At 43.0% G+C, this 25509-nt stretch overlaps 1 protein-coding gene across 1 annotated transcript in view; it reads left to right on the top strand.

The window, feature by feature from the left end:
• NPFFR2 (neuropeptide FF receptor 2) overlaps positions 1-16305 on the top strand; it is a 28866-nt gene extending 12561 nt beyond the window's left edge. The window contains exons 2-5 of the mRNA XM_032997999.2: positions 6643-6774; positions 12816-13155; positions 13712-13811; positions 14380-16305. Of these exons, the coding sequence (XP_032853890.2) occupies positions 6769-6774; positions 12816-13155; positions 13712-13811; positions 14380-15220 (1287 nt within the window). The 5' untranslated portion in view covers positions 6643-6768 and the 3' untranslated portion in view covers positions 15221-16305. The remainder of the gene's footprint in view (positions 1-6642; positions 6775-12815; positions 13156-13711; positions 13812-14379) is intronic.
• Positions 16306-25509: the final 9204 nt, after the last annotated feature.

Below are 25509 nucleotides of genomic sequence, written 5' to 3'. Positions count from 1 at the left end.
GTAAATGGAAATTCAGGAGTACTAAAAATTCAAATTATTAGAGCAACTCACAGAAAGAATCAGTGGATTAATCTAGGAGTCGTTAAAGTAACTGTGTAGATGGAGATGCTGGTGTGTCAATTCAGCAAGTAGGAAGCTATAGGAAGAATTCACTTCACTGTTGTACTGTCCTGCTAGAAAGAATTAGCTCTTTCTAGAGAGATGTTATGCAGGTTAAACCCTGGCTACAACCTTAATTGATACTTTTTTTCCCTTCTGTTTAGTCTATACAGTTATTTAATCTTAAAGATGTTGCCTCTGGATAAATGTGACCTTTTATTGTGGCTAAGTGTTAAGGGTTCAACACTGACTTGCTGCACAGGTAGTGCACCTATTCTGCCCTTTGTCAAGGCAGACTGCTCTGCTTCAGCTCTAGTGAAGCATAATCAGACATTCCACTACCTGGGAACTTGTGTGAGGAGGTGAAGCGCTATTTAATTGTAATAAGCTCTAAATAGTGATCCCTGATGTAAAATGTAAACCCCACAATTGGTTTTATGTTAAGTGTGCAGCTGGCTGGGTTTGAGCTCGTATATGCTAAGTGGTATAGAGGGAGTAAAAGGATGTATTTTTGAGCTATGTTCCTGTTGTGGTTTAATCCCAGCAAGCAACTAATCACCAGGCAGCTGCTTGCTCATTTCTCCCGTCTCCTAGTGGGATGGGGAGGAAAATTGGGGAATAAACGTATAACTCATGGGTTGAGGTAAGAACAGTTTAGTAACTAAAATATAACAATAAAATACAATCATTGTAATGAAGAGGAATATAATGTGAGAAATAAAACCCAGAGGAAGAGTGATGTACAAGGCAATTGCTCAGTACCTGCTGACTGATGCCTGAGCGGTGATATGCCCCTCTCTGCCAACCCCCCTCCCGCCAAGCCCAGTTTATATGCTAGCATTGTGTCCTATGGTATGGATTATCCTTTTGGCTAGTTGGGGTCAGATCTCCTGGCCATGCTCCCTCCCAGCTTCTTGTGCACTTCCTTGCCAGCAGAGCACGGGGAAACTGAAAAATCTTTCACTTGTTGCTAAGTAGCACTTATCCTAAAACATCCGTGTGTTATCAACATTATTCTCACACTAAATCCAAAACACAGCTTTGTACCTGTTACTGGGAAGAAAATTAACTCTACCCAAGCCAAAACCAGGATAATTCCCCAAAATGGTGCCAAAATTTATAGACTTAAGGTATTGATTGCATGTGACAGTCACCCCAAGCAGCGTTAGCTCAGGACCTGGCTGAGAACAAGCAGGGCTTGTAGCTGTTCTTCTAAGACTTCCTTCTACCTGCAGTAGGCTGGGTTGTTTTTTGGTATGAGGCAGAAATTACTTTCCAACAGTAGTTTGCACATACCTTTATTTGTGTGTAATCACAACAAACATCTGTAAGGAGGGTGTAGGTCTCTATCTTTGGAACTGTTACTCTGATTTTTGTCAAAAATGGATGCTTACTGGTTAGCTTTATCTGGTTTTGAAATATATACTCCTCTTCACCCTTGATTTGTAAATAAAATACTTGTGTCCTCTTGTATGCAGACCAAATAGAGATTCTCAACATGAATATTGTATTGAGGTGGGGCTTCCAGGTAAGGAGAAGAAACAAATATACTCTGGATCATGGGCTCTGTTTGCTTTCATGCCTATCTTGTATCGCACAGTAACACTTCCATGCTAAAATAGATTTAAATCAAATAAATATATGGCTCTTGCCCATTTTTCACACTAAGTATAGATATAATCTAGTGCAAAGAACCTTTGTGATGTGTTATTTGCATTGATATTGTTTTGGTTCAGGCTGCTGGCAGCTCACATCTTCTTAGGTAAGAGAAAGGAGGCTGGGAGGGACAAGAGAAATTCTTTGTTCCACTTTGGTAGTGCCAGAGAGAAACCAATTCCCCGGGTAAAATAAGAAATAAAAAAATCCATACTTTTCCAAGTTTTGTTTTTATAGTGTTCAAAAATCCATGCAGGATGTTATGTCATACATACTGCCCAATTCTATAGTGCAAGCCCTCAGTTTCAGGAAAAAATGATACCCTGTTTGTCTTGAAATGTTGGTGTGTTGATGGCTAGGCTGGGAATAGTGCTTCAGGAACCTATCACAAGCATGCTTTTTCTGGAGCTTACTTCTCTTAATTTATGCTTGTACAGTGATTTTTTTTTTTTTTTTTTTTTTTTTCTCCTCTACTTAATGCTGATTTGTACTCAGTTTGTCATAGTGAGAGTAACTTGAGAGCAAATGAGGTCTCCTGAGTTTTTAATGCTGAACTGTCCCTGGAGGGATAGCTGCAATAATCTGTACCTGCCTTTGCATTTCCAGTTACTATTGTGCTGGCATGAATATTGTCATCCTCTGTTGCTCACACAGCAGTACCTATGTGACAGCAGCTTCTGGAGTCACCATAAAACACAATTTTAACTTGGACACAAACCAATATGAATTAAGGCATAAAACCAGACAGACTTTTAGTGTTCTGTCAAAATAAGTCATGTTTCAGTTGTGTCTGTGTTTGATCCAAGGAGCGTGCTGACAGTCTGAGGGAATTGCTCCCTGCTCTGGCTGGGGGGTTTGCTTGGGAAGCAGTGCTGGCTCTTCAGCTACTGGGAGTGGGTGACAGCAGGGGAGGGATGGGTGGGGAAGTGGGTGAACCTGCTTAAGTAGTTAGTTAGGACCCTCTCTTCCCAAGACCATCATCCCATGTCCCAGAACGGGACTTCCCTGAGGGAGGCTCACATGCTGCCTGAGGAAGCACTTAGCTGTCTCCGTAGAGGTGTACTGGGGAGGGTACAACACAGTGTGTTGCTTTGCCGTATCTCTTGGCACTTTGCAGCTCTGTGGAGGACTAAAAACTAACATGTCCCTACCCTGTTTCTGTCTGGACTAGTATCTTTGTCAGTGAACCTTGGTTTGAGTTCTGATTATTCACTCAGCAGTGATTACAGGATCCTCTATGCTTCCCCGCCCCACTGCCATTTGCAGAGGGGGGCATAAACTACATCATGCCAATGTCTATTCCTCCATACCTATTAAATTACCTTGCAACCTGACCAATAGGCTCCTAAATTGCTTATTTTGCTTGCCAATTCTATTCTCCACTGGTACTATCTCAGGGTTGTACCACCTTTCAGCTTCCACCTAAACTGTGATTATACTTCCTTCCTCCTTCTACCTACTCCCCCAATTATTCTCTTCACTTTCAATACTCCAAATGACATGGCTGTCATCTCTGCCTGAGTGCTCTGACAAGGAGTGACTCATGTGTGGAGCCTTAACTTGCACACAAGATCAGATGATTCAGCTTTGTGCCTACCATCCAGCCAATATTGAAGGACTAGGGATGATAAAAATCAGCTGCTGTTCTGGAAGATGGCAATTTAGGAGGCTCATCTTCCATTAGTGGGGAAGTTAGTGCTTCAGAAAGCCTGGCAGTGATCATTTAACTGTTCTTATAGCCTAATCCACAACACTTAGTGCTAAATGCTCACTGGAGTATCTCCCCAGTGAAAAAAGCTCAGACCAGTTCAGATGATATTTATATTTAGTGGGGTCCCTGGCTAATTTCCCATGATGGAGGGGAAGCTGCTACTTACAGACTGCACCTCAGGAGAACTTAACTGAAATAGCTTAACTCTACTGAAAGCTTCTCCAGGAGGGAGTTGTTTTCCTTTCTGAATTCAAGCAATACATTAAAATGGACAAATGCACGCGTGGTGTGAGGCGGGTAGCAGAGGGCCCCAAGAATGTCATGCTCAGCATCTGGCTCACAGGAGGTTGATCAGCCAACATTAGTGAAGAAGAAATCTGACAGGTTTGCTAGCATACTTTCAAAATTCCGCTAATGCTGCTGTACATTGTGGCTATATGTGTCCTAGTGAACAGGGAAAATGCTGCTTTTGCCATATTAGGCTTTTTTTACAGCACTTTCTTTGAAGTTTTACTGCTCAGCCACAAAGATGCACTTAGCATAATGAGATACTCCTCACTTCTCTGCTGAATGCATGTCAGAAAAGCAGAGGCAAGATGGAATGAGTGCACTCAGCTTTTGGCACAGTTCTGGCTTGTACAGCATTCATTCCTTTATTGTAGCAAAGTACTTGTCTTGATAGTGCTGGATTATGCAGGGGGGGGTGTGTGGTGATGAACCTTCAAAAGGAAAGATACCCTAGGTATTAATACCTTTGAATGCATCTTAAGCACTGGGTAAATTGCCGTAACTCACAAAAGGATGTATCTTAGGGTCCTTGTGTTTTCAGTGTAATACTAAATCAAGACGACAAGAACATCATCAGGTGGTGTAACAGAAAACACAGATAGTGTGTTCTCATTCCTTCACTTTGCCTCAGTAAGAGTTCTAAGACCTTTCAGTTAGGTATTGTGCAACTTCCAAACAGATGTTCTCTCACCTAGGTGCTAGCTTTCTGACTTAGCAGCTGTTAATTTCAGGCTTGCATGCAAGTGTCTTACCATGACCAGGCCAAGCCCTATACTGCATGTGTTGTATAATTTCCTTGCTCTAGAGTCAGCTTTGTGATTATTTTCCCTTCTGTGCCTGACATTAGTGCTAGTACCATCCTTGATTTCTCAACCTTCTGCTAGGCAAGAGGACTAAGGCTCAAAAGGCTCCCTGGATTCCAGTTGCAAAAAGGCCACTAACAGATGGGAAACTTTGAGACTGAGTTGTGAGTGGTCTCCAGGGAATTTCTGTGAAGATGACAAAAAGCCCTTTCCGAGTATAAGGGAGCTAAAATATTATGACTTGCCAGGCTTCTTAATAAAGTGGCTGGATAAGTGTGCCTGTGTGTGGAAATCTTACTTTAACCTTATTTCAGGGAGCAGTTGGCTGAGATTTTAGTTAAAATTCAAAACTGCCTGTGATACATCAAATAGAAAAACTTTAAATTTGGAACCTTAACGGTTGACTAAGCATTAAACAAAAAAATAGGAGTTTCATGACAAGCAATGGCTAAGCAGCCTAAGCTCTAATTCTCCAAGAATTCATGTATGTTATGTTATTGCTATCATAACATAACATACATGCAGAAAAGATTTTTTTTTCTGTGTTTCTTCACTACCAAAGTGTTAGATAACTTTCATTTTACTGTTTTGCCAAGGACTCACTCAGCTCCTGTTACAAATGCTGTCACTGTGTCTGTTTATGCTATGTGGTATAGTATGTGGTACAGCTGCATGGTGAATAAAAAGGCAAAACAAGTAACAGACAAACTTCCATGCCATAATCATGTATTAGCCAAATGGGATACTTCAGGTTTTGAATGTTTGGTAGGAGTCATGTATGTGCTTAAAAGGATAAAATTCATACATTGGGATTGTAAGGTCAACTAATAGCAAATGGCAGAAGATGCTTAGCCTATAGCAAGGTTTTGCTATGGTAAATTTTCAACTTCCTCATTTAGTGTGGTAATAAAATTAATGTTTGACATGAAAACTGTGTAATATTATTTGGATGTCAGAAGAATGAAGCGGGGTAGAAAAGATTATATATTCTAGAGAAACATAACAAACTTGCTCTGAATGCCTCACCTGCCATTAGTACCTTCTGATTTACATTTGAGATTTGGCGTTTTGCAAAACATTTTATATTCCTAGCTTAAGTGGATGAGTAATCTGAAACTAAGTCTTGTTTTTATTATATCCATCCTACAGATAGAGTTATTCTTTATAATTAGACAGGATAGGAAAAGTTTAAGATCTTTAAAAAAAGAATACTTTGACAAAATATTTTCTTTGGTCCCAGCTCAGACTACCCACATAAATGACTGTTAGGTGAGGATAAACAGTTTAAGTCCATAAGAGCTCTGCATGCAACTTCAAGATTGGTATGTCTCTCTGGGTCTGCCCATTTTAAAAATGAGAAATTTGCTTCTCATTGTATACTTGTTTTTCTTCAGGGAAAGAAAAAAATTTCTTATTGCAACTTGCTATTTTTAGTGTGGCTTTTCTTTACAGCTCCTTTTTCCTAGCTGAAAGCCTATAATTTCCCTGTGATATTCAGTGCTTATTTTGAGATAAAATGCAGTGTTTCATATAAAATATCATGGAAATTCTGATGTATGAAAAAGCAGATAAAATACTTTAAGTGTAAGTTCTACTACCTTAATTCATAAATGTCCTCAGTGTTTGTACTTTGTATTATACAGACTGAACACTTCTGCTTACGTAGGAAACTGAAATGTAGTGCAAAACGAAGTTAAAACATACCTTAAAACAATTTCCAATAAGTTAATGATGGTCTAATGAAATCTGGTGCTGTGAAAAAGGCTGTTTTGCCTGTGGCATTTATCTTGGTGAACCCAGGTGCTGCAGTTTGTTAGTGATGGCTTCTGCCCTTCTGCCTGTCATGTACTTGAGCCTCAGTCTGGAGGTTAGTGCTTGACTCTTGCTAAAGCCTCACTCTTTTTCTGGAAGAGAAAACAAAAATGAGCCCTGAGGCAATGAATTGCAGACGTATATCCTTCATGTCTAATCTGCTGAAATGCATGATGCTATGATAAAGTATTTCTGAAATTCACAGCAAAATGGGAGAACAGATTGCCCCTTTTTAGATTAAATGACCCCTTATCTTACAATATTTCCCTGTAGGTCATACTTTTGAGCCCTCTGATCTTTACCGTGACTTCCTGTGGAGTTCCTGCACTGGATCCAAAGCTGTGTTGAATTAAACCAACCAAATGCCACAAATGAAATGAGCCCTGAGTACTGAACAGCATGGAGGTATTTTGTGTGTTCTGTAAACTACTGTCCTGCTTATGTGCTAGTGGGCTGACTGCTGCTTTTGTATGTCAAGCTGCTGTGGCCTCCTGTTCAGCAGGTACCTTTGTACAAAACCCCACATCCTTGGCCACAGCACTGCCACACAGTCAGTGGCTCCCTTGATTTTTTTCCTGCCTCACTGCATACTGCTGGGCCTGTTGAACAGCAGTTTGGTTTTAAGCTGGTTTCCACAGGAAATGGTCTTTTGCAACCAAAGTGCCTGGCTGGCACTCAAACCACTTTCTCTGCTGTTGCTTCCTACGAAAATATTACTTTTCATTAACGCAGAGGTCACTTGTGACCTCTTCCTGCCCTCATGCTACTTCACATGCCCTACTTATTTCTTTAAAATAGCTGCTAATAGCACTTCACTGAGTTGGGAATGTTCACAGTTGATCTTTTTACAGGTTTTTTTTAAGCAAGAACAATTTGTCTTGGTCAACAGCTTTTTCTGATCCCCCGAGTCATAGGATAATCCAGGCATTTGTCTCTTCCTTATTTTTAAGACACTTAGAGAATGCTATTTTTGCCATTCTTCAGATGGCTGGACTTTGCTAGCAGGATTTTCTAATTTTTCAGCAGACCAGAGATGCTATCATTTTCCAAGGTCTCCAAGAAATTTCTGTAGTTGACCCATTATTGAGTATAGAGCTCGGGACAAAGGAAGAACAAATTTTTTAGCACTTAACACATTAAATTTCCTTTTTCCAGGGCAACATGCTTCTGTTCGTGTCGCTGGAAGTTCCTTATCTTTGTTTCAGCTTCTAAAGCCTCAGAGGATTATGTGATGAGATTTCACACACAGAAATCAAGATAACAAAAACAGATGGTTGTACACAAAGGTTAAGCAGTGTTGGCTGGCTCCAGTGGTTACTAGACTTCCTCCCTGTGGCCAACACAAAACTAATTGCATATACTTCATAACTACCTTGAATTGTAAGAATGGTAAATTGATTATCCATATCCAATGGTGTGAGATTGTCCTGGCTGTGCCATGAGACTTTATACTGCATATTTGTATACAGGTGTTGTTACTGGGATTCCAACAGTGTATGAGCCTTGTGTGTTTAAAAACCCAGTGTAGGGGACGGGGCAATTTTTCACTAGTGGAGGCTCTTGCTTTACTACTTTGAAGATTTTCCTCTCGTATATTAAATGAAGGAGGGATGCCATGCCCTCATCAAATTACCGTGTGGAGGAAATTACTTTTATTTATCATCTTGTAATATTTATACATTGCATTATTTTTTTTCCTTTTCTTAGATGACTTATGTTTCTGCCTTCTGCACCTCTTGATTATTTATCACTGTCTGGTTTATCCAGCAAGTACCTTGTGAAAACACAAGGCACTGCCTTCATTTCTCCTTCCAGCCAATCTTCTTCCACTTCTGTTTAAATATATCAAAAATCCATTTTCCATTTCCTGTAAGCTAAGGTATTTGTATAGCAAACTTACTGTTTGCTACAGCCACAATGATACAAAATTTCATTAGTGTAACTGTGATCAGACTACATAAGACAAACAGGCACAGCTCCAGTTTTGCCTTGAGGCTGTTTGCAAATTCTTGTTTATCAGTTACAAAGGAAAATTATTCCAGAGTTCGTTATGGAAAAGATTGAAAGCTGTTGCTTTACAGTACATTGTCAGAAAATGAAAGTCCAAAATATATATGCAAAAAATAATTATAAGATTATTCTTCCTGCTTTTTGTGTGAGAAGATATCACTTCAGTTGTCTTATAATTCCTTCATTAAGTAATTAATTCACTAGAATACTGTCCTTGCACAGGAATGACCCACAAGGGTTTGTACTCCTGGGTCCAAACCACTCATATTAGTACCACCTGCATAACAGTTGGCACTTGTAAAAACCCCAGAAAAAGCCTGTGAATGGCTGTGTATGTTAAGGTGCAAAACTGCAATAAAATCTGAGCAGTGGATCCTACTTCCCTGTTCCAGCACAGAGCAACAATGGTTCTCTGCCGTGGTATGGCCAAGGACTTCTCCCTCATACTGTCAGAGACCCCTCAAAAAGCCAAACTGCAGCAGGTAAGGAAGGAAAGCCACCTCTACCTCACCTGAAAGGCTGCTTTGAGACAGTATGGGCCCTATTGGTCCTGGGGAGTGGGAGCACAGCCTGACTCAAAAGCCATCTATCCCAAGCTGGGCTGTCTGTCTTAAAGCGCTGACTCTGTCAAGCAAAGGATTGCAGAAGAAAAGTGGTGCTAATTTCCAACAATAATAATAATGAAGAACAGAATTGTGGCAGTTCTATTTGCAGAGAAACACTGGAGAACATGCACTTAGGTGTAACCTCAGAGAAGCTAAACCAAAGGAGCCAAATACATGTTTATTTTTGTTAAAGGATGAGAAGGGGCTGAGGGCCTGACTTTTTCCAAACTCTTGGAACTGGGTGTATTGCTGCTCTTTGCCAAAATTTTTAAGACTGGGTGGGACACCTACCAAGAGCACAAGCCTTGCTCTTACTCTGCATAAAGCAGAATGTCCATTTTCTTGCACAGCTGCATTTACCATCTGAAATGCAGCAATGAGTCTAGGGTAGCTCCATCCGTGGCTCCGTTTGCTCCCAACATGTAACACGTGTTGGATTTCCAGCACCATCTGCTCCATTCCTGGCTATTTCATTTCCCCTGTGTTAAACCAAGCTCCTTGCTTACTCTCATCACTAGCCATCAGGAAAAGAAGGCTGGAACGCAAGGCCCCTCACATTTCTAACTTGATTAATACCAGTGGTTGCCAGGCTCAGAACCAACTTGGAGCTACAGAGTGTTAGATGCCTTATTCCAGATTTGGGGCTTGTCCAGCCCAGCCATGCCAAGCTGGGCACCCTGCTGCCTTTCCCAGTGAAGGATGATCTTGTGGTAAGCTCTGCTTCTCACCTAGATGGTCATCTCCCTGGGCAGGGAGAGCTTGGGCTCCTGTTCCTTACTGCCCTGAGAAACTAGCTGTGGGAAGATGAGGAAAGTGAGCAACAATAAGGCAATTTCTTATCACAGGTCCAAAGGGAGTGTGGGAGATGCTGAGCTTTAAATGGAGCTTTAGGGACGCAGCGTCTCCTGGGATTTATAAAACACAGCTCCAGATCTGTGATTAAACAAACAGTGTAAACTACTATTGTCAAATATCTCTATTTGAATTCTGCCGACGCTCTTAATCTCAGGCATGTTTGTATGCGAATGCTTCAGTGCCTGCTATCTTGAGTGAATAGTAAAACTGGCATTAAAACACTTTCCACAGCAATTGACTCTGATCTCTGGCTAGTTAAAGCATTTGGCACATGATACGTTTGAATAAAAATATTTTCAATCATTTTGAAAACATGTTGAATAAAACCAATAAACATAAACAAACAAACTTTCTCCATAAGGGCAGCCAAAGGGAATATACAGCTATTACAGCTAGCTTGTATATACTGCTTTGTTAATGCATACAAATGGCTGTTTTTTTTGAGACGTTTCAGATGCTTGTCTACCTACCTTAATGTGCAGGCATTTAAATGAATATGTAAAAACAGAGACCTATTACAAACATTGTACTGCTGTGGAGTTCTAAAAAGGCAGAAGACACCAGATTATGACTTTTTTTTCACTACTCTGCTTGTTCCAAACCTGAGGCATATCAGAATAAATATTTTTTTACTGCACTTGCTACCTGGAAGTAAAACACTGCAGAGGCTTTGATGTTATTGAATTTCACTGATGAGCAAAATACAGAAAAGCTGCAATGCTTTCCTGAGGATTACGTGTGAGTAAATACATCAAGGAACAACAGGCAGAGACTGAAGGTAAATTAGAAACGGTTTTGAGTAAAACCCAGCAAGAAGAATGAAGAAAAACCACCTGCCCTTTTTAGTGTTGGTACCTAACGCTCATTTTCTTTTCCTGGGGAGAGGGCTGCCCTACACGGTGTGACAACAGAATGTCACCTTCCATCGTTACTCCACGGATACAGAAAAACCAGCACATGCCTCATCATTAGGTGTCAGGGGAGGCAGCTGAAACCCTACCTGCACAAAGAAGGGCCCACTCCAAGTTTCGTTTCCTAAGGAAAGAGATGTAGCCAGCACTTTCATTCCCCCACACACAAGCTCATCAAGATTTGGATACTTCTGCCTTAATTTAAATTCCATTAATACTAAGGAATTTGTAAGTGTCCTAAAGGGACTTGCACCCATACGTTAATTTTATGTCTTCTGCTACCAATTAATTTTGCTGTTCTTTTAAGTCAAGAGCACCTCCATCCCCCTGCCTCTTTCAGTGTCTCCATCTGGTAGATAAAATCAATGTGGAGAAAAAAATTCTGAATGCTGTTTCTAAGTCAAGTTATCTGGTGTCAGCTCTAAATGTCAGGATGCCAGGGTTGGCCTGTTAAGCAGACTGATACCATTTCTATGTGAGTTATGTAATATACACATTAGAAGTTTGTCACAGTTAAGATTTGATTTAGAATTTTGGTGCAGCGCCTTTGTCGTCCCTACTCAGGGGAGATCCTGGTGTGCAGCCTGCCGCTGTGCAGGAGAGCTCAAGGGGCCCTGGGCTGTCTACTATGGATGGAGTAAGATAATTGACTTTTTCCATACAGACTACAGACGCTAGTTTCTTCTAAATTTAGCTTGAGTCGGACATTGACCAGCACCATGGTTAGGTGGGCTCAATGTTCAAATTAGCTGTTGTGTTGTTGCCTGTCTCCCCCGAATCCACTCTGAATCGGATGCAGCCACCACGACCAGTCGCATCCATTCTGACTGCCACTGGTGGTTATCACTTGGATAAAGTTATGGGAAATACAGGTCAGGGTGGGGGGAGCACACCGCCACAGTCTCATATAACTATAAGATCTACAGGGCAAGAGAACAGATGGTGGCCTACAAAGTTAATATCAATCAGTTAAGTTTGGAAGTAAGTTTGGGGCGTATCAATTCTGCACCTGCCTTAAACTGATTCTTTCAGCTCCATCAAGCAGTGGAATAAAAAGTCTTGCATCCCTTACATTCAAGCCATCGCACCAGCAAAAGCATTGCTGCTACAACACAGCAGGCATAGATACTTGTAGCTTGAAATGGAGATGATACAATATCAAGAAAGTTCAGACTTGAAAAAAGTCTCTTTTAAACAAAGCTTGCATTTTTTGCCAACAGTAGTCTAAGAAAATATAAAATGGAAGAATTTACTTTACAGTGTGAATAAACCATGTGGGAAAACTGTTACTCACATTTTATAGCAGGAAGACCGCAATATGGAGAGATCACCAATTCCCCAAGATCACATGGGAATTCAGTAGCAGAGCTAGGAAATTAATCCAGCTATCTTGTACTTCAGCGTGTTTTAAGCACAGTGCAGTCCTTCATGCTTGCAGACTCATCTCCTGATCTATGTAGCTTCTGAGCAGGGAAGTAAAATCAACTGTGTTCAAATACCAGATGTACACAACAATATTTCATTTTCAATGAAAGGGGATTGGATTTGGATACATTCAGGCAGAAGGTTTGTGCCACTTCAGAAATCTTTAATTTAATCAGTTTTTCATGGTTTAGCAATCTCACTGTTGCCTAAGTGCCAGATTACTCAAGCTGTTTCACAAACGGATTTCTCAAGAATTCTGATTACTTTTTTTTCTCAAAACAAACTGTTCAGGCTGTTGGTTTGTTTACTTGACACAACACGATGGGCCAATTTACATCCCGTCTGGCTTGCCCCTCCTTTGGGAAAGGAAGTACTTAATCTATAGAGCCTGCAGAAGAAAGAAAGCCTTCAGCAGTCTTACTGGCCACTTTTGTACACTTGTGTTGTAAAATCAAACTAATAGCATTTGTTGCTTTGCCTCTCTGGGGAGGGTCAGAACACGGACTGTTAAAATAAGCCACAGGGGGATGAATATACATAGGCTTTGCACGTATTTCAGCACATAGTATATCCAAACTAGTCACATTTCTTCAGATCAATTTCAAGCACACTGAAATGACCTTTTTAAAAATCTTTCAAGGCACATGACAACATGAATAAGGAAGTGGACTCGAATTCTTCATTCGACTGGCCTCACGTGCTGAATTATAACGGGACATACAAGTACCTATACTTAGAAAGCAACGTCTCCTATGTGGACTTCTACCTTCATCAGCCTTCAGTGGCAGCTGTCTTCATCGTCTCTTACCTCCTAATCTTCCTGCTCTGTATGGTTGGCAACGGGGTGGTTTGCTTTATTGTCCTGAGGAGCAAACATATGCGTACAGTCACAAACCTTTTCATCTTAAACCTGGCTGTCAGCGATTTACTGGTGGGAATCTTCTGCATGCCCACCACCCTCCTGGACAACATCATTGCAGGTAGGCTGGTTGGCACCACGCGGCAGGAGGAGCTCGAGGGGGACTCACCTGCATTTCTGCCCAGGGGCCCTGAGAGCTGGGTGTGAATTTTTGAGTGGGCTCTATAGGCATTTCAAGTCACTGGAAGTCAGAGGTGAGGAAGACAAGCCTCTAACCCACCTCCTGACTGGGGCTGTCCTTGCTGACTTCCACGTCCCTGGTCTTTGAGAAGGGATTCTCCCACTACCAGGTTATATGTTTAGGAAGGCTTGGCAGATGCTATGAGCCAGATGCTGAGAACCATCAACTGTAGTGGTAGGTTCCCTTTCTTGTCTTGAGATCTCGTTTTAATGGGATGTTAAACTACAAATGTTTCCTTGCTGTTTTTCGGCACACCAGAAGCTCACCCAAGGCGTTTGGCAAAGCATTTGTTTACACAACTGCTGCCTCCCTAACCCCTGCTATGGCCTGACCGAGCAAAAGAAATTATGAGCTTTGGGTGGAAATTTCCTCTTATGCGTATAAGCATACTGCTGCAGTGAGATGGCAGCAATTCCAGTTGCCTGTTTCTTTCCAGGATGGCCTTTTGGGAGCCTGGTTTGCAAGATGAGCGGGATGGTCCAAGGAATCTCTGTTTCTGCCTCTGTCTTCACTCTAGTTGCTATTGCCGTAGACAGGTAAGATGATGCAGAGGCTGTAAACTGTCGCCTTTCATTCCCCTCTGGCCACCTGAGCCTGCTGAGGCTGATTTGTTAATCCACACAACAGTGCGATAAATCAGATGTAGTTTACTCCTAAGGTGATTAAGCAAAACAAAACATGGCCAGGTCTAAAGAGCAGCCATAGCCATCTGCTCCTCCACAGGGTATCTCTTAAAGATGGTACAGCTGGGCTACACCTGGCTGCCTAGAACTGGTTTGTTCCTTAGCTATTAAGCTAGATACCTGAGGCACTAATACCTGCTTTGGTTAAATGAAGTAGCAGAAGCAGCAGGCTGATATGGAGACAGATCAAAACGAGGAAATTTTAACAGCAAACGTGACTGTTTTTTTAAAGTTGTTTTTACCAACACAGCTCTTAAATAGAGCAACAAAATGCAAATGTACTGGTTTATGCAGGATGAGGAGATGATCCCATCTTGACTTTTAAAAAGCATACAATTTAAATTGTGCGTGTACGCCTGTCTGTTTGATTAAGCATTCCCTAAATGGCTTCTCCACATGTGTCCCCGGGTGTCTGCCACAGGTTTCGATGCATTGTTCATCCGTTTAAGCAGAAGCTGACCATTTCAACTGCAGTCGCCATTATAGCAGTCATCTGGATTCTGGCTGTCACCATCATGTGTCCGTCCGCTGTCATGCTGCAGGTACAAGAAGAGAAGCATTTCAGGGTCATCCTTGGCGATGGCAACAAAACCCGCCCTGTCTACTGGTGCCGGGAGGACTGGCCTAACCCAGGAATGAGAAAGATCTATACGACAGTTCTGTTTGCCAACATCTATCTGGCTCCTCTGTCGCTCATTGTTATCATGTATGCTAGGATAAGCATCGCTCTCTTCAATACAGCAATGCCTGTGGTGGGAAAACACAGCCAGAAGCAGCGGCATGGTGTGTCTAAGAAAAAACAAAAGGTCATCAAAATGCTCATTGTTGTGGCTTTGCTGTTCACCCTGTCCTGGCTTCCCCTGTGGACTCTGATGATGCTCTCAGACTACGCCAACCTTTCAGATATCCAGTTGCAGATCATCAACATTTATATCTACCCCTTTGCTCACTGGCTGGCTTTTTTCAACAGCAGTGTCAACCCCATCATCTACGGTTTCTTTAACGAAAACTTTCGCCGAGGCTTTCAGGCAGCCTTTAAGCTTCAGCTCTGCTATAGGGAAATTGTTCACAGGGAGGTCTATTCTCAGCGAGGCCAAAGCAATGCTATTTTGCCAGCTGCCAACTACCAGACACCCCAGGATCAAGCTTGTCAAAATGCTAAGGGGGAGGGGAGGATGGTTAAGAAAGGAAATTGGGTGAATAACCAGCAGGATTTGATAATGGAAGACCTAGAAGAGCCCTGCAATGATGGGATTAAGTGAAACATGCTATGAACTACCTAAATGATTTATGCCCAGCAGAGTTTATTTACTGTGTTGTGAAACTTGTGCTCTGTAAGCCCTTTCTGACAAAAATGTCAAAATGTTTCTGTTTTGAGGGAGATACACAACTTGCATAATATCTGATCATCTCATATAAGTAGGAAATCAAATTCAGCCCTTTGTGTTACCAGCTTAAACCAGTGGCAACTCCCCTGCAGTCAGTGATGACTCACCGGTCTTGAACTGGGCTGGAGCAAAAATGTGATTAAAATGGGATTACCTTCTATTTATTATGACATAAGAGACTAGGAGAACTATGATACAATTACTCCAGCTACTCACTGATGCGGAGGAGAACATTCATTCATTTTCTTCTGTGAATCTCTCAGAGCAGTGAAAATAGGGTTGTTCGAACAATATTTATGGTAATGTTTCAGCGTGTAAGGCTAGTTGTTGTTAATACCTACAATTTTCTTCTGGTCTTGGAAAACAAAACCACCCCTTTAGTTTGTAGCATCCAGCTAGACTGTGAAGCTGGACAAAGGAAGGACTCCCATGACTTGCCGCGGCCCTGAGCAATGCCCCCTCCTTGGGGTTTCACTGCTGGGGCTTGAGGCAGCTCTGAGCCAGTGCAGCCAAGGGTGTCCCCCTTGTTACATTAAGAAATAATTTTATCTGTAGACCAAAATACCTACTAATGAGATTGATAAAAAAGTCCACCGCTAAAGACAAGACAAATCCAGTGAGCCCACTTCTTGATTTAACATAAATTTCTCTTTGTTCAGCGATGGGTCCTTGGCACTACTCTTTTGGCTGCTTCTGTGAAGCATAAGCTTGTTCCTTGAACTTGTCAATCCATTATTCTATAACTCCTATTAACTGAAATATTGAAGATAGAGTCTGAATATTTGACCTGAGATCACCGGTCCCTGGGTCGTCTTGTGGTTGTACTCATATTGCTTCTGTCTGGACATTTTGAATGCCAACCGGTTCCTACCTAAATGACAAAAAATAAGCATCTTCAGTCACATTCCATTTATTCCCCTTTCGGGTTGCCCCTCTTGATAATTCTGTCATATTAATTATTGTTGCAGCTAGAGAAATAAAAAGGAATGAAAATTTGACAAATAAAGGATAAAAAATGGCTTTTGTGGTACATTATTTTTGGGAAAAGTCTGTTTTTGGGGGTGATATAAGTCACCTAAAACTACTGCAATTTCAATACCAGCAGGAGATAAACCACCTTTACAGTCTGTTCAATCTGACAGAACTGAACATGTAGAGAGCAACCTTGGAAGCATCTCACAGAGGCTCCCAAAATCAGTGAGGAATGCAGGTCAGTGCAAGGTCCACACAGATCTGGTACAGGATTAGAGCATCACTGTCTGCTCTCCTATGAGGGTCTACAGGGGCCAGATTCCAGGTAAGGTCATTCCCCAGTGCAGTCCTTCAAGTAAATCAGAGTACCTTTCAGATTGTAACATTTCAAGCTGTGTTGTCCCAAACTATGCTCCTTTCTGAATACCAGAAAATAAGGAAAACATCTGGGGAGTAATGGGAAGAAAAGCTGCCAGAACAGCTCTGATTTTTCAAATGTTTTTTTGCCTCCCTTGTGATGCAGCCTGCCCCTGCTCCTCCCTGTGTGACAAAGGAAAAGGAAACAGTTTACATATAAACTCTGTTGAGAAGAGCCTGCATTTTACAGTGCTTTCTGTTTACATTATTGAACTACAGAACAGTGGTATGGAGGAAACCACTTTAAATTGGCAATTCTGGACACTGACTCAGAAACTGTATTCAAAACTTATCGGTTGTTCATTCTCAGTGGAAGAGGCTTCAATTTGTGTTCACAGAAAGGTCTGTCTAAGGTCAAATCTACTAAAATATTTTTACAGGTTACACTGATCATGAAAAATATCCTATTCACTATAGAAGTGGTTTAGTTCTGAAATCATTTGACAGTTTATAAGAGGAAGCAATGAAAAATATTTTAAACAACGCAAGCTTTAGGAGATGGTACAGTGTTCCTGCTCAAAGACAGGAATTGTCCAAAACCAGCAAAGATTAGGTGTTGCAAGGAAGATGGCCAAACAAAATGTAAAAATCCAAAATGGGGTTACTCTGTATAACAATATTACCAAAATAGATCTGGGGGTTTTGCTGGGCTAAAGTGGAGAGCAGTGACAAGGTAGTAACAGTGATGGTGTTGGCAAAAAGAAAGGCTAATATTAACAGTTGGGAATATTATCAGGACAGTCATTCTACTCCTTTCAGCACCAGTACGATTTGAGTTGGGCACTGCAATTTCAGAAAGCTGAGAACAGACTTGAGTCTAAAAGACAGCAACAGGGAGGAGAAGAGGCTTGGAGAACATCACTGCAAGGGAAGTCTTTATCCATGGAAAAATCTTCATCAAAGAGAAGGTGGGAGATGGGTGAAGAACAAAATGCAGCATTCTTCCAATATTTAAAGATTCTTGTAGAGGAAGTAGCAAACAATTACCTTTTCTTTGCATGGGGGGTACATAACGATGGAATGTATTTAAATATGGAACAGTTTAAACATGGTTCAGATCTAGACCTGATTGATTCGAAAAATCTATAAATCCTTTATTGAATCCCGTCTTCCCCAAAAAACAACCAAAACAAAAAAACCCCAAGCAGATAAAAAAAGTACATCTACTTCATAGAGGGGCAATAGTTCAAGCAAAAATGACACTATCAGCTTTCAAGACCAGGGTAAACCCTGTTGGGTTTTTTTTCTTTTTTTTTTTTTTTAAGAAAAGAGGGTCTGGAAATGGAGCAGCTGAGCTAAACCTAAATTTCTGCCCACACACACAGAGCTGTATCACAAGAGGCAGGAAGCTGAGACTAGTCTAAATGAACGTGTACATGTGTACACACTCGGAGCCTAGTGCCCAAGCCGGGCAGGTATGGAGGGGCAAACCTGCCCTTGCTCAGGTGGGAGAAGCTGGTGGTTTTGGAACTGATGGCTTTTAACTCTCCTGTTAGTAGCGACTCACCTCTGTCGGGACATAAACTGCAATATGAAGGCAGAATGAAGAATAAAGAGTGGGAAACAATGCAGAAGGTAAGACAGGTTATCTGACATTAAGGATAAAGAAGGGAAGTGGTTTCTGAGAGACAATTTTTTGCAGAAGAAAGGCATCTGGCAGCTGTTCATGTTTACAAAGAGCAAAAAAAAGACCTTGGCAACAGGAAAGAGGCACAAGAGATTGGGCCGGAAGCCTTGAGATGACAAGAAGATATTTGAACACAAGATCCAAAAGCAACCCATGTATAATATATTTCTCCCTTCACCCTTCACCTCTCTCAGGGCAATTATTTTGTTTGTTATTGCAATTTCTCAACATTCAAATGAAGAACTGGTGTCAGTAGGTTTACTAATAGTTTTGATACCATATAAGAGAAAACTAAGCAAGATTGAACTGTACCTACTGGGTCAAACCTAACTGATTCTTCATGGTCCATTAGCTCATGGAAAATAAAGTTACTTCCTGCCTAAAGCCTCGATTCTGCAGGGCAGACAACACAGCATATACTGTAGAATATTGAAGTCCTAAATTCCATCAAAAATGTGAATGATTTCCTGCCACATAGCAGACTAACTTAGAAAACTGCTCAAATCAAACAAGATGGAGAAGAAACCTCTTTGCACCCACTAAAGACACTGCTCTGGAACTGCCAAGTTCTGGGTCCTGCAAACATGAACTCTTTATAACTTCAGTGACATGAATCATGCTGGAGAAGTCCACGCTCATGACAGTGCACCCACCAGGATTTTTTCAAGTGATAAAAATGTTTAAGTGCTTTGTTCCTCGGTGTCCTGATTTGGGCTGGAATAGAGTTAATGTTTCTTCTTAGTAGCTAGAATAGTGCCATGTTTTGGATTCGGAATGGGGTTTGGTATGAGAAGAATGCTGATAACACACTGATGTTTTCAGTTGTTGCTGAGATTTCAAGGACTCTCCAACTCCCCATGTCCTGCCCATGTGCACATGCACAAGAAGCAGAGAGGGAGCACAGCCAGAACACTGGATCCAAATTGGACAATTAAATATTCCATATCATGTTTTTACCTCAACCTGAGAGTCTCCCTTTGCTCCTCGAATTCCCTCCCCCTTTCCCAGGCAGGGGAGGGTGAATGAGTGGTTGCGTGGTGTTTGGCTGCTGACTGGGTTCAAACCACGACACAGCCATTGCTTTGAGACTCTCAGCAGGCTCCAGAATTGTGGAGGCAGCCAAGCCACAAGTCAGTTTTGAAAATCTTGGCATAAATTCACAACCATTGACCTTCACGGGAACACAAGTCCAGTGTCACTGTCACTGAAGCCAGAAGAGTTCTGCTATGCCACTTCTGCACTGTCAGGATTGCAAATCTATAACCAGTTATATTATCCCTCCTCCTCGCCCTCTTCAGCAAGAGCAAACTGGTTCTGTGTTATTGTATTTCCTGCAGTTATCACCCAAACCCCCAGGCACACACATCTTCAGAAGGCTCCTCTGATGCAGAAAATTTCTTTATTTCAGCATTCCTCTAGCAGACTATTAATTTAACGAGTTCCCTGTTCATCAGTGTCCCAAACACCACTATGGTAATAAGCGATTGACTGCCATGTTGTAGCAGAATCCTCCTGGCCTATTTTCCCCTTCAGATCTTTTCTTTTTTTTTTACTGTGGCTATGCTACTGCCCTTACCTACAGCCTCCAGGTTGATTGAGATGTAAAACTATTTGTGAACTGCTCCTCGGAAAAGGAACCAATATGGAAAAGGCACTCAGCCTCCCCCCATCCTGCTGTAGGGTCACAGCAAGGCTTGCAGGTCCTCGGCCCCGCTGAGTGTGTTGGTGCCAATGCCTTACACGGGTACTCGTATGGTATTTGCAAAGATGAGGAGAACCAAGCCAACAGCTTTTGTGAGAATAAAAATGCTGGTCTGCCTCCTTCCATATTTTGAATGCTAATTATAAAAATCACTCTGTCTCAAGAGGAAGGAAATAAGTCCCAAGTCACTGGGAACAGATACGCACCTATCAACACACAGCTCCTCTGATGAACAAGGCATGGAAGTAACAGCAATATTTGTATTTCTCTAACCTCCCGCTTTCTCACCACAGTATATTTTAGACTTGGCACCAGGCAAGCTTCATTTTTCAGGAATGAACTGATATATTTCTTATATCAGCTTTGACTAAAGTGAACTGAACACTATATACATTCTGGCATTATACTCTGGTCTGAATTTGCAGCAGCAGCTGACAACCAGAAAGAACTGCCTAAAAACTATTGGCCCCACCAGAGGCAAGGAGCTTTCTTAGAGTCTTCAGTCTCAAAGATGACCATAGACATGTTTTCTGTGAAAGGAAAGAATAAAAAAAGGAAGAAAGAGGAAGAACAATTTCTATGTATTCATAGTTTTAATAAAGACATTTTTGAAAGCCAGGGAGCATATGTGGTTTGCCCACACTATAAAAATTCCTGTGCTGTGATTTAATAAACAGTTTTCAAATGCTGAGGTTTCCAACAGCTGCCAGGGCCCACAGATAGAATCCATGGCTGATTCAGGAATTGTAGCAACAGCAACCACCTCCCAAAAATACAAATTATTTGGGTGTCACCAGACATCCAATGGCATGATACATATCCCTCTCTCACTCAGTACTACCTTGAAATAGTTCACGTTTGCTAATGGTTCCCCCGAGCTTTGATTTCATCACCAGCTCCCACGCAACCCCACTTCTGCGCTCCTCCTGCCCTCTGGGTACGCTGTAGCAGGGGCTGGCTGAGGTGGAGCAGGGAGTTCAGCAGAGGAGCAGCACCCTGTGTGTCCCCACCATGTCTCACTCCCAAATCTTTGCTCTACAACAAGGGTCTTCCAGACTTTCAGACAGGGACTGTCATGGTCAAGACAAACCTTTAGAAGAGCTGGGGGAGACTTGCCCTTTCTGAAGACAGAGAAGCAGCCTCCAGTTAGGTATTTTTGCTCTGATCTGTTAGACGATGCTTACAGGTGTTAGAAACCTGGTAACTGCTATCAGTCATACCTGGCTATTCCATTAACAAGAAAACAAGTCTGCAGCCATATGTGCCAGACTAGCAGGTGCCACATAGAAATAATTCTCTAATCTCCCCTTCACAGTGTTCAGCAGCATGCTTTTTTTCACTGAGGAAATAATGAATGTTTCATGTCCTTGGACACATGCCTCCAACCTGCTGGCACCCTGGCTCCATAAATGGAAGGAAAATATCTGTCCCCATAGCTTGGCCAAGGGCTCAGCCTGCATTTCTGGCCCTTTACTTCAATCCTCATCTATAACCAACCGTTTCCTACATAATAGAAATATTCTTCTATCCCACGCTCTAGACCTTCCATGAACAGTCAAGACAGGCAGTGATGGACTGTGGAAACAGTAGTGGAAAACACTACTCCCTACATCCATTCACCGAACCACAACCTCCTGCACTGTGCTGGAGCTCCAGGCTCAGGACACTTGCTTAGAAAGTGTCACTTGCTTAGAAACAGAAGCACAAATTGCAGCAAACCCACAGCTGGTTCCAAAGTTAAAATATCTCTAACAAGGGGATGGCAAATCAAAACTACACTGACAAAGGCCCTGCATCTTGCTGGAGCGTTTCAACACTGTCAGAAAAACTGCTTTCCTCTCTCTGTTGTTGTTATTATTATCCTGGGTTGAGTGAATGGTGGGGCTTTTTGGTAGCAGGGGAGGGGGCTACAGGGGTGGCCCCCTGTGAGAAGCTTCTTGAAGCTCCCCCAGCTCCAAGTCAGCTCCACCTCTGCTCAAAAACTGAGCCAATCAGCTGCACCTCTGCAATGACATATTTAAGAAGGGACGTGGTGATGTGCAGTCGGACTTGTGAGGAGGAGTTGCGTCATCTGCGTGAACACCAAGGTCAGTGGAGGAACGGAGGAAGAAAGGAGGGGGGAGGTGTGCCGGAGCAGAGACCCCCCTGTATCCTGTGGGGAGACGGCAGGGCAGCCCCCCCTGCCACCCATGGAGATCTACGGTGGAGCAGATGCTGATTTGTGGTCTGTGTTTTTCACCTGGATGGTCAAGGTTCTGTGCCCGAAGAAGGCCGGGGTCTTGTGGAAAGGGTAGCCCCCGCTGCTGTAATTCAGTGCTGGGAGGATTGCAGCATGCGGGGGAGTCCCACGCCGGAGCAGCTCGGGAAGGGCTGCAGCCGTGGGAGGGAATCCAGTTGGAGAAAGTTGGTGACCCACGACAGAGCAGTGTGGGGAACGCTGCGGCCCGTGGCAGGGACTCACGTCGGAGAAAGTTTGTGGAGGACTGTCTCCTATGAGAGGGGGACCAAGCTGCAGCAGAGAGGGAGAAGTTCCAGAAGCTCCCCCGACTGATGATGAAAGAAGCGGCAGCACTGACTGCACCCCCCATTCCCTGCCCCTGTACCACTGGGGGAGAAGGTAGAGATATTGGGAGCAGAACTGAGCCCGGGAAGAAGGGAGGGGTGGGGGGAAGGTTTCTCAAGATGTGGCAATGCTTCTCACTGTCTGTCATGGTTTGAGCCTGGTCGGCAGCCAAACACCCCACAGTCGCTCACCCACCCTCCCCCACTTGGGAATGGGGAGGGAATTGGAGGGGCAAAGGGAGACTCATGGGTTGAAATAAAAACAGTTTAATAAGAGTAATAAAATAATACGTTGACAGTATAAACGGGTAATGTACAATGCAACTGCTCACCACCCGCCACCGACACCCGCCCGCTCCCGGCCGGCGATCCCGAAACACAAAGACGCCGCGGCAGCGATGCCGGAAGTGAGAGCAGGCCCCTTCCCGCCCACTCCTTCCTTTATATGGTGAGCGTAACGTCACATGACATGGGATAGCGGCCAATCCGGGCCCAGCGCTCCGGCTGTGTTCCCGCCCTGCTCCTTGCACGCCCGCCCGCAGGCAGGGCACGGGGAGCTGGAGCGTCCCTGAGAGCTCAGTGTGCGTCAGCGCTCCGCCAGCTACCGAAAACTAACGTGAACTCTAGTCCAGCCCGAACCAGGACACTGTCCTACTCTGTTAAGTGTTGTTGTTAGTGTCTGTAATAAATGTCTGTTCTTTTTTACTTCCCCTAACGAGTCTGCCTTTTGCCCGTGACCATAATGGGTGATCTGCCCCTCTCGGTCCTATGTTGAATCCCAAGCCTGGTTCATTTGTCCCTTCTCATCGCTGGAGGAAAAGGGAGGAGTGAGCAGCTGCACGGTGTTCGGCTGCCGACCAGGCTCAAACCATGACATTATTATTGTTATTATTATAATCATTATTATTATCATATCCTCTCTCTGCTTATTAGCAAAAATCTTGCTGCCACAAAGTCTGAGGATGGAATTTTATAGTTACACACCCTGTTCCTGACACCTCAATTCAGGACCCCGGGGATACTGTTATCAGCAGTGACTTCCAGGGGTCCCTCACTACAGATGCCATCTTTGACTTACCCTACTGTCCCATCACTGCAGACCTCTGGGACTGAGCTGTCTGGAATTCTCCTCTTTCCTAAGGGTTTCTTCTTCTCCCTCTCACAAGCAGCTCTCTTCTGAGGACTTCAACACTCATGGCATTATTTTCTGTCTAAATTCATGCCATAAAAATAATGTTCAGCTTTCACATGTACTCCAGATTCCACCTCTCATTTTCAGGCTTATCACAACCTCCACTGCCTTCATCTCACTGCCACTGTTCAGCAATTTCTTCACGACTTCAGGCTAAACTGGGTGAGGCAATACCTTTTCGCCATGCTCTTTGATTGCTGATAAAAGGTATTCTTTTCAGGACAGGCTCTGTAGTTTGCTTTCTCCTCACAGAGTTTTTAAAACTGCAGATTAGGGCTGCTAGCACCAATGGTTTCTTTCATAGTTATCTTAGAGTGTTTCCACCTGGGTCAGGAGACCCAAGCTGGTGGCATCCAGGCCAAGAACCATATAACTTCAGTGAGGCACTCCAGAGAGGTGGGGAGCTGCCTATTTGCTGGCAGAAATGTCAAACCACCTGGAGAGAGTCTCATACCATTCATGGGTATTTTAAGGACAGTAGGTCATCGGCAAGATCTAGAAACCACACTGTGCCTTACTACTTCTGGATGGCAGGAGACAACATTTAAACCTGAGATAATAAAGGATGAAAACTTCCCCCTTTCGGTGAAAAATCATATCAGGACTCTGGCTTAGGCTCTGAGATAAACTTGGATTCTCCTTACTGAAGCTCTTGAAGCACAGCAAGGGCTTCCCAGTGCAAATATGATGTGTCCCAAGTTTCTGCTCTGTAGCACTTAAACTGAATCTCAGGCTTGAGCAGCTCCAACAGGTCAGGTGCTTTTCTGCTTCCTCTGACCCAAGCGGGACCTGTAACGAGAGTGGCATCAGCTATAGCAGTGAAGGGGCTGCACCGTACGGACAGGCACAGCCCTTTTACGACACCACGGACATGCACTGCATCATGTAGGGATGTGTCTGGGCACTCAGAGTAAAAGATGTGTCTGGAGAAACCCACGACTGCAGGGGTAGTGTGACCAGGATGCATTTGTTGACTGCCAAAAACGTCCTGAGTGCAAGTATCCTATCACCTCTGAGTTCCTCAGTATGTGACGTCCCTGGGACTCCCATTAAAATGTCCTGCTCCACACGTGGCCCACTGCTAGGAGTTCCAAAGCAAGTGTACTTTCAGGAGCTCAGCATCCAAAAGGCAAATAAAAAGGACTTGATGCTGCTTTGTTTTTCAGAGAGAAACAAACCGAGGATTTCTGCACATTTCTCCTACACTCTTCACACTCTGAACTGACAACACTACTGTGCTGTTGTGGACTTTTTCTCTCAGGTACTCTCTCTGTTACTTACCTGCGGCCTTCCCATTGCAAGTGTCTGGGTGCAGGGACTATTTCTGGTTAGGTGTCCATATGTTGTCTAGTGAAAGAGGTCCTCGCTCACACATGACAGCTGTAGGCGTGTTGTTAATGCTAACAACTGACTCATCACTATACTGCTAATTAAGAATCAAGGGACAATTTTGCCATCTTCCAAAAACTGTATATTTTGTTGCTTGTCTCATTTGAAAAATAAACAGAACCTATCATAGGTGTAGATACTAAAATGATCCAAAAACCACTTTGCAAACACCCCACAAATCTGGAAACTTTAAAAAGAAACTCACGGTCCTCCATTTAGACACTTATTGCTCTCCCATTCTGCTGAGAATAAGAAAGAAGCTGCTAGAATTTCTGCCATAAGGTAAAGATAATGATATAAAA

This window comes from Tyto alba, unplaced genomic scaffold (assembly GCF_018691265.1).
Source record: "Tyto alba isolate M040663 unplaced genomic scaffold, T.alba_DEE_v4.0 Super-Scaffold_23, whole genome shotgun sequence".
Taxonomy (NCBI): domain Eukaryota; kingdom Metazoa; phylum Chordata; class Aves; order Strigiformes; family Tytonidae; genus Tyto; species Tyto alba.
Note: the sequence above shows the minus strand (reverse complement) of the source record. Positions and strands in the feature narration are given on the sequence as shown.